We start from the raw sequence: 9,241 nt of genomic DNA on the forward strand, positions 1-9,241 counted from the left end.
ATGAGCTGGCAATGTATGCTTGCAGCCCAGAAAGCCAACTGCATCCTGGGCTGCATGGCCGTCAGGTGGAGGGAGATGATTGTCCCCCTCTACTCTGCTCCAGTGAGACTCCACCTGGAGCACTGTGTTCAGCTGTGGGGCTGACAGCATGTGAAGGACACAAAAGTATCGGAACAAGTAGAGAGGAAGACCACAAAGATGGCTAGAGCACCTCTTCTACGAGGGCAGGCTGAGAGAGTTGGGGTTGTTCAGCCCGGAGAAGAGAAGGCTCTGGGGAGACCTCATTGCAGCCTACCAGTAGGGAAGTGTAGTGATAGGCCAAACAGTAAAGGCTTGCAACTAAAAAAGGGTAGATTCTTATTAGATGTAAGGAAGAAATTATGTCCTTGTCCTATCACTACTCTCCCTGATGCAGTCACTCTCCAGCTTTCCTGTAACCCCTTGACGTATTGGAAGACTACGTGGTGAGGCACTGGAACAGGTTGCCCAGAGAGGCTGTGGATGACCCATCCGTGGAAGTATTTAAGGCCAGGTGGGATGGGGCTTTGAGCTACCTGGTCTAGTGGGAGGGGTCCGTGACTATGGCAGGGAGATTGGACTTCTACTATCTTTAAGATGCCTTCAACCCAAACCATTCTATGATTCTGTGACCGCAGGGCCTGGCCCGCAGCTCTTGCCACATTTCCCTGTCCTGACTTGAGTGCCTTGCAAGCACTACAGCTAGGCACCATGGTGATAAAAAGAGGGCCTAGAGACCGTGTGAGAGCAGGGGGCCACTACCTGTGGTGCTCAAGTGAGAGGAAGAAAGCCTTCAAAGACCAGAAGGACAAGCCCCGTGGGTCTTGAATCGTTGCTTAGAAATACTGCAGGAGCAGAGCAGGAGGTATGATAATGCTCAGCTCAGGGAACAGAGGACCGGCAAGAGCAGAGGACCAAGTTCCACAGCCATCAAATGTGGGTCGAAGGTCCACCAAGAGCAGTCAACCAGCATCAGCGCTGGTCGCTCCACGGCACGGATGCACTTGGCGAGCAGAGCCTCAGTGCCGTGTCACCCAACCCAGGGGAAAGAGGTCCTGCCAAAGCCATTTCTGTGGCACTCAACGGAGTGCCCAGCACACGGCTGCCGGCTCCCAGGAAAGGGGCCGTGCAAGGCCAAAGGGCCCTGCCCCATCCTGAGGGTGTGGTGGGGAGGACACCAGCTCTCATGTGATAAGCACTGTGGCACGGGCTGGCCTGGGAGACCCCAGGCTGGAGACACCTCCGCTGGGGCCTGCTGCCAGCCCAGAGCTGGGCAGCACATGCTTCCGAGAACAAAGGGGAGCAAAGAAATTGTGGCCGGCACGTGAAGAAGGAGCCAGCAACATTAAGGGCCCCCACTGCCAAGCCAAGGGCGGCACAGTTGGACGCCCGCTCCGTCTAGACTGACCCCCCGGCCTCAGGGCCAAGCAGAAGTGCAAGGAAGTGGTGGGGAGAAGGCAGCAGGGGTGGGGATGACGAAACCGGAGACTCTACAGAGACACGAGAAGACTTTGTCATTTTAATGTCTTTATTTTCTTTCCACATGGTAAGATGGAAAGTCCTCAGCAGAGTACGCTGGTCCCCTACTGCTGATGAAGCCCTGTCTGCTGGCCCAGCCCTGGTTTTGCCAGCTGCTGGGGCACTCTTGTCATCTCAGCAGCGGGGTGGCCTCTCCTTGGTTGGCAGAGAGTCCTGGGAGCTGGTGGCCCTCCTCCTTGGAGGCCGCTGGGGCGTCCTGCGTGAGCGGTCCCTGACCCGGCTGGCAGTGGAGGGCCCTGCTGCAGCCTCCCTTTGCTCCTCGTGAGGCTCTTCCTGGGCGGAGAGGGGGCGGCTGGGACCCCCATGAAGGGCAACTGCTGCTGAGGTGCTGGGGATCTCCTCCATGTTGGCTGCCTCAGGGCTGCGGGAGGGCACTGGGCCGGGGGCAGGATTCCCCTCAGGAGAGGCAGAGGGGCCGGAGGCAGCAGCATGGGGTTCCTCCCGGCCCAGCAGGCGGTGGACCTCCCCGCTGCACTGCTGCGCAGAGGTGTCAATGAGCTGGCGCACAAAGCCAGCCGTGTGCCTTCGCAGGGAGGTGCGCAGCAGCAGGGCCAGGGCGCCCTCGTCTAGGCCAAAGAAGCGCAGGCTGGAGATGACGAGGTGCTGCGCTTCAGACGCTGCCCGGGTGTCAGCCCCCAGCAGCTGCTCCAGCTCACGGCGCAGCCAGGGCAGCAGGGGCTGGAGGACCTGCGGGTACAGGCGGAAGATGAAGGCCCAGGTGGTGGGATGGAGGCCGCCCACAGGAGCCCCAGGCAGCGGGCCCGCAGCCTGTGGTTGGGATCCTGCAGGGTGCTGGGGGCCAGGGGCAGCTGGGCGGCCGACGTCCAATGCCTCTGCAGACGCTGCGATGGTGACTTCTTTAAACCTGTCATCCGCCCGCACTGAGTGCACGATGGAGGTGACAGTCCTCTTGCACAGGGGGCACTCAGGCTTGCTCTCGGCCCACCGCTGGATACACCGAAAACAGAACTGGTGGAGGCATGGCAGCACGTAGCTGGCGTCATCCCAGCTGTCCAGACATATGGGGCAGCGACTGTCCAGCGCTGTGGCCATGTTCTCCACCTCCTGACAGGGGCAGGGGAGAGCAATGGGGTATGGCCTGCTCCTCTCACTGGCACTGGCACAGCAGGTGTCACACTGCAGAAGGCAGAGAGGCCCTGGTCAGGTGCTGACTGAGGGACGGGCATCTGGAAGAGATCTCCAGGTCATCAAGGAGGAAGCTCTTCCAGCTGCCCAGGGGGATCTGTCCCTGCAGTGCTCACCTCTGCTGCCTCGAGCGCTCCTCCTGGGTCTCCTGGCGGCCTGAACCAGGCAGGACCGCAGAAGAAGCTCCAATGGCTCTGGGAATGGCACCGAGAACTGCTGCAGCAACTCCCAGGGCACGACACCAGCACCAAGGCCAAACTTGCTCCTCACTCCAGACCTCACGTAAACGCTCAGCCGGAGTGTGGGAACCAGCCAGCAGGATCGGACTCTGCGCCTGCATATAAGCAGCAGGGAACACAGTCACAGTCCATTGCATGAGGCAGTCACACTCCCTCATTGGGGGACATCACAATGAGTTCTCAGGGCTTGCTCTGGCCCTGGTACACGAATCCAGGGCTACCACGATTACACCATCTGCGCCATCCCCATTGCTTCTGCCTTGTGTTCAGCATCCATCTCTGCCATCAATCACTGAGGCCTTGGCCTTGTCGCCCTGGCCAGGCCCCATGTCTCCAGGCACAGCCAGCAGGAGGCTGTATTCGATGGAACCACCTCGTGCCTGACTTGGAGGCTGCAGGGGACAGTCCCAAACTCTCCAAAGTCCCAAAGCCTACACCGCAGCACTGCAGGCCAGCCTTCTGGGTCCTCCCAATCCAGGTCAAAGGCAGCCCTTGGCTTTCTCTTTGGGATTTTTCTCCTATCAATGGAGAAAGCAGTCTATCCTTTCTGCTTTTCTCTCCTTCCCTTCAAGATCCTGGGCGCTGCCGTAAACAGCAGGGAATGATATCTATATATATGGAAAGAAGAAATACAGAAACACCAGTTCAGTAGAAAATAAGAAATACCAGCCCACCAGCCCCTAATCAGTGCAGCAGGAGGGCAGGAGGTGCTCCAAGCACGCAGCACATGTTCCCCTGCGGCCTGTGGAGAGGCCCCTGGTGGAGCAGGCTGTCCCCCTGCAGCCCATGGGTCCCACACGGAGCAGATCTCCACGCTGCAGCCCGTGGAGGAGCCCCCGGTGGAGCAGGTGGATGTGGCCTGGAGGAGGCTGCGGCCCATGGAGAGCCCCCGCAGGAGCAGGCCCCGAGCCGGAGCTGCAGCCCGTGGAGAGGAGCCCACGCAGGAGCAGGGGGCCTGGGGGGAGCTGCCGCCCGTGGGGGACCCGTGCTGGAGCAGTTTGCTCCTGGGGGATGGATGGACCCCGTGGTACGGAGCCATATGAGAGTAGGTCTTGAAGAGCTGCTGCCTGTGGGCAGCCCCCGCAGGCTCAGTTCGGGAAGGACGGCATCCCGTGGGAGGGAACCCACGTGGAGCAGGGGCAGAGAGTGACCGTGAAGGAGCAGCAGAGACGAAGTGCTATAGAGTGACTGCAACCCCCACTTCCCTGTTCCATTGCAGTGCTTGGGGGGTGGAAGTGGAAGAGGGTGGATGGGTGGAAGGTGTTTTTTGTTTCTTTTCTTTGTTTCTCACTTCTCTAGCTTGTTAGTTATAGGCAATAATGTTTACTAATCTCCCTACACTGAGTCGGTTTAACCCATCATGATAATTTTTTGATCGATCTCCCTGTCCTTATCGCAACCCTTGAGCCCTTTTCATAGTATTTTCTCTCCCTTTCCCTTTGAGGAGGGGGAGTAAGAGAGGGATAATGTGTTTTGTTTTGTTTTGTTTTAATTTTTGCACAATACCATTAGAGGAACTGATATGAATTACATAGGCTTTGAAGTGGGCACCTGAACCGAGTTCTCTCATCTCTGGAGTTCTTCTAGCTTACAAAATCAGCCTCTACCTACGTCTTCCAAAATCTCTGTTTCCCCTCAGAGTGTGAATGGATGCCACTGGAAACATCTGTGCATTGTGAGAATAAGAAATGTTTTCTAGTCATTGCTAGTCATTCTAGTTCATTGCTTTTTCTCCTGTGTATCTGCAGCTGCATCTCTACTTGACAGTGCCCAAAGCATAGCCAAGAGGTAGCATTTGTGGGAACCACCCAGACTGGACACAGTAAGTCCTTGGGGCCTGGGGAATACCTCAGAGCAGCTGGTGAGCCTTAGGTCCAGAAGAGAAGAAGAGCATCCCCTGCTTGAATTTCCCCAAAAATGTTGACCATAGGTGTGATTTGCATGTGTTTAGACTGCTTAAGCAGACCTAGCAACTGTCAAAAGCCCATGAAAGCTGGCTACACTGTGAAGTCAAGGAAGAGAAAAGCATTGCCAGCGTACAGTGCAGGCAATGTTTCTACATATGCAACACCTTATAGAAGATTCCATGCCAGAAATACACTTTCTTTTATAATTTGTTTCAGCAGCTTTCAGGAGAATACTTTGTGAATAGGATCCTTGGATGAGGAAAAGAAAAAGGGGAGAAAATTGCCTTCAAAAAGAAGTCATTGATTTGCGTCAAACTCCTGAAGTTGATTACATGACAGCATATGCATTACTCCTGAGTCTGAGTAGTGGGATACATCTGAAGGTCATGTGGCTCCCCTTAAGGTTTCTGATCTTGTCCAGCTGGGGTTCTCCTCTCAAGGCAGACCTCTGCCCCTGTGTAGCCCCACAGCAGTGGGGCCCAGTCAGCTCACAGCTTTCTTCCTGGCTGCCTGCAGAGCCTCACGCAGCTCAGCTTCTGTAGCGAGTCTTAGACATGCAGGGCCGGACGTGGCTCTGGCCTTGGCACCTGGGTCTTTACGCAGGGCCCAGCAGCAGCTCTTGCTGCCAATGCCATCGGCTGCCTGCTGTCCCTCCACTCACCTTGCATGGCTGGCTTGCCTGGAGAAGTGGTCATGGACCTGTGTGTCAGAAGAGGGGCAAATGCTAAAATTACAGGCTTTTCATATATGGCTCTTGGCTAGTACTGTCTATTCATTTCACTACTGAAAACTTTATGTGAAGGAGTTCTCTTGTAAATGACTGTGTTTCAAGTCATCAGTTATCACAAATGTACATAACTCCGGTGAGAAGCAAGAGATTAACTAAGAAAAAAAAAAAAAAAAGAAAAAAAAAAAAAAAGCCTAGCAATTTGAGTTATAAGGTGCAAAAATTTAGATTTAATGACATTTGAAAAGAGAGGACTGGACAAGAAGAGTATGAATAAAGGAAAGAATGGGCCAATGTGCTGTATTGATTATTCAGCACTCTCTTTTGATATAAATTTTGCAAGACTATTAGCTGGTTTTGGTGTTTTCTAAATAGTCCTGGGTTTTAGCATCTTTACTGCTGTTATTTTGGCCGGATTAATACTTACTTGAGTACTGATCTTGCAAGCATCTGTCCCTGTGAGGTTAGAATGGGTGATCATCCCCTTCTGAAAACAGTGAAATGGAGTGCAGAGAAATTACATTGCTCACATAAAGTTTGAAATAGAGAATTAGAATTCCATGGCCACATGCACCCTAGCCCAGTGTTTAATCCATAAGATCAACCTTTATGTAGTCTGGTGGAAGCTTCACCATAGCAGGTCTAGATATCTCTTCCAGGGGAAAAAAATGTATATCAATCCCCACAAAATATTAGTACAAAATAGGATGAAAATGCTGAAGAACCACATCATTGTTAAAATCCTTTTCAAGGATTTTGGTGCTAGAAAAAAGAAAAAAAATAAATCTATTAGTAAATAAATTAATCCACTATATCTATATAGTAGATAATCTGTAGTGTAATAAAAGCAAAAAGAAGCATGAGCTCTTCCTCAAATTCAGGTCCTCACTCTGGATCATAAACATTCTCAAATTTAGAAGTCTTTATTTAACTAGGAAACTAATTGTCTTAGGTATTAGCCCATTTCCTTTCTTCCTTCTCCTTGACGTGCAAAGTTAGTTTGTATTAATGACAGCCACTGTGCTTGCTGAGCCTCCCAAAATATCCTTGGCATTGTACTAGTTTAACTGATCCCATAACTCTGCACGAGGGGAATGTCTACCCCATGAAAAACAGGCTGAGCACTTAAAAAATGCATTATTGCAATTCTCACCTTCCATGCTGGGTAGTTTATATTATAATCCATTATGTCTCAAAAGATCTCATAAGTAAAGATGTAAGTATTTCTTAAAACAGCACTAAAGAAGTCCAGGACCTAAATTCAGGAGAAACAGCTTATTCTGTTTCCACGTAGAACATCATTAACAAGATGTTGTATCCTCCACAAAGCTGAGAAAAGTAGAAGACAGCAAATTTTAATGTGTGTTTTATAAAGCCACAGATGATCCCCTTCTTGGTTTTTATACACACCAAGTCACCAGAAAGCTGTGTTTCATATTTTAAAATCTTCTGAATTTCTCTGGTACTTTTAGCAAGTTCAGTAGGGAAAAGATAAGTGGAATATAATCATTTCACTGTGCCTGACCTCATTACCAACATCCCACATTTAAATTTATCTCTTGTCCATTTTTAGGCTAGTGAGAACCTGAATTACCTTTGTTCTTATTTGTGACACTCAAAGAGACACCTGATCTTACATAACCTCAACTATTATGTCAAACAGCAAAAAACACACCAAAGGTTTACAGTCCTCTTTCTGCATTCTGGTACTTTTTGTCTTCTAAGGTTTATAGAAAGAAAGACCAAACAGCTGAAAATACACCATTAACCCTTATTATTTGGACATAAAAAGCAAATGAGTAGAAATAACAGCTCATATAAAGGCCTTTAAAATAAAAGCAAGTTATGTACAGAGCAAGTAAGGAATGTAATATGGGAGATAAGTTTGCTTTTGGCAAGTTACTAATTATTATTCTGCTTTAAACATACTTATTTTGCATACTTTCCTTTGAAAATAAGCATGAGATAAAAACGGATGTTTGAATTCTTGAATGTGGATATCTTAGGGAACTTTGAGCCTTTTTATTATGTAAATAAACTAATAATATTTTGCAGTTACCCTGTCAAAATGTCTATGTGCTCTGCACATACTAAAGCAAAGATGAAAAAGTTCTTCTCATATTATTTTGTTCTTTTGTGATGGTTTTACTCGGGTGGGCGGCCGAGCTCCACCACAACCGCTCTCTTACTCCCCCTCCTCAAAGGGAAAGGGGGATAAAAATATGATGCAAAGGGCTCAAGGGTTGAGATAAGGATGGGAAGATCACTTAACAATTATCGTGATGGGCAAAACAGACTCAGCATAGGGAGATAGTAAGATTTATTGCCTATTACTAACAAGCTAGAGAAGTGAGAATCAAAGGAAAGAAACCAAAAACGCCTTCCCCCCCATCTGCCCTCTTCCACCTTCTCCCCCCGAGCGGCACAGGGGAAGGGGGGAATGGGGGTTATGGTCAGTCTATAGCACTTCTTCTCTGCCGCTCCTTCTCAGTCACTCATCCCCTGTGCTGTGGGGTCCCTCCCACGGGATGCAGTCCTTGCTGAACTGATCCGGCATGGGCTGCCCACAGGCAGCAGCTCTTCAAGAACTGCTCCAGATATGGGTCCCTACCACAGGGTCCATCCCCCGGGAGCAAACTGCTCCAACCTGGGTCCCCCACGGGCAGCAGCTCCTGCCAGATCACCTGCTCCTGCGTGGGCTCCTCTCCACGGGCTGCAGCTCCGGCCCAGAATCTGCTCCGGCAGGGGTCCTCCACAGGCTGCAGCCTCCGTCAGTGCAGGTCCACCTGCTCCACCGTGGTCTCCTCCACGGGCTGCAGCGTGGAACCCTGCTCCACCCAGGTACTCCATGGGCTGCAGGGGGACAGCCTGCTTCACCATGGTCCTCACCACAGGCCCCAGGGGACTTCTGCTCCGGCGCCTGGAGCACCTCTCCCCCTCCTTCTTCACTGACCTTGGCGCCTGCAAGGCTGTTCCTCACTCCTCTCACTCTCCCAGCTGCTGTGTGGTACAGCGTTTTTCTTTTCCCTGTCTTAAATATGCTATCACAGAGGTGCAAAACAACATCACTTATTGGCTTGGCTCTGGTCAGCAGCGGGGCCCTTACCTAACATGGGGCAGGTTCTAGATCCTTCTCAGAGAAGCCACCCCTATAGCCCCCTGCTACCAAAACCTTGCCACGTAAACCCACTACATCTTTTTACATATATAATGTGATGGAATAATTTGAGGACAGTGATATTGAAACAGAATTTACTGGTTGCTGGAGTGCACTGAAAGACCTAACAATATGCTTCACAGAAAAATTCATTCAAGAAGTAATAAAACTGCAGTGGAGAACTCCAAAAGTCATCTTTGCAAACTTAATTTAGCCTCCATATGCTTATAAATTGTGATGCAATCTTTAGGTATATGCTTTTTCTTCTGTGCTTCATTCACTGCATGAAAGAGACTCCATACCCTTAATGAGCAACTATTGGATATACTTGTTTCATTCCTCTTGTTCTTTGCAGGATCTCCTGCCTTATTAATGTCACACTATTCAAAGTATTCTGAAGCCAAATTCCTCAAGGTTCTCGCAGGACTCTTAGAGTCATATTTTTAAACATACGATGATGCTCATCAAGTCTAAATCATGTCTCCAAAATTATTTAATTAACAGAGTG

The 9,241-nt window shown here is 50.3% G+C and overlaps 1 protein-coding gene across 5 annotated transcripts; it reads right to left on the reverse strand.

Moving 5' to 3' along the window:
• Window positions 1–1,388: 1,388 nt before the first annotated feature.
• LOC308185878 (E3 ubiquitin-protein ligase Topors-like) lies at window positions 1,389–8,662 on the reverse strand. Of its 5 annotated transcripts, XM_080574532.1 has the most exons (3): window positions 8,530–8,662; window positions 2,820–3,550; window positions 1,389–2,694 (listed from the first exon to the last, which is right to left on the reverse strand). In XM_080574532.1, the coding sequence occupies exon 3, from the start codon at window positions 2,608–2,610 to the stop codon at window positions 1,672–1,674; it is 939 nt and encodes a 312-aa protein (XP_080430658.1). In that variant the 5' UTR covers window positions 2,611–2,694; window positions 2,820–3,550; window positions 8,530–8,662; the 3' UTR covers window positions 1,389–1,671. The 5 variants fall into 5 exon arrangements, with proteins under 5 accessions (XP_080430658.1, XP_080430654.1, XP_080430655.1 ...); XM_080574528.1 differs by having other exon boundaries at window positions 1,389–3,550; XM_080574529.1 differs by having other exon boundaries at window positions 1,389–3,550; window positions 8,466–8,589.
• Between the last annotated feature and the right edge of the window lie 579 nt (window positions 8,663–9,241).

Source organism: Anser brachyrhynchus (genome assembly GCF_964034855.1).
Source record: "Anser brachyrhynchus genome assembly, chromosome: Z".
Lineage (NCBI taxonomy): Eukaryota > Metazoa > Chordata > Aves > Anseriformes > Anatidae > Anser > Anser brachyrhynchus.

Bases quoted from the DNA above. Each gene is read 5' to 3' on its own strand.
- LOC308185878 (XM_080574532.1), bottom strand. From the start codon at position 2,610: ATGGCCACAGCGCTGGACAGTCGCTGCCCCATATGTCTGGACAGCTGG.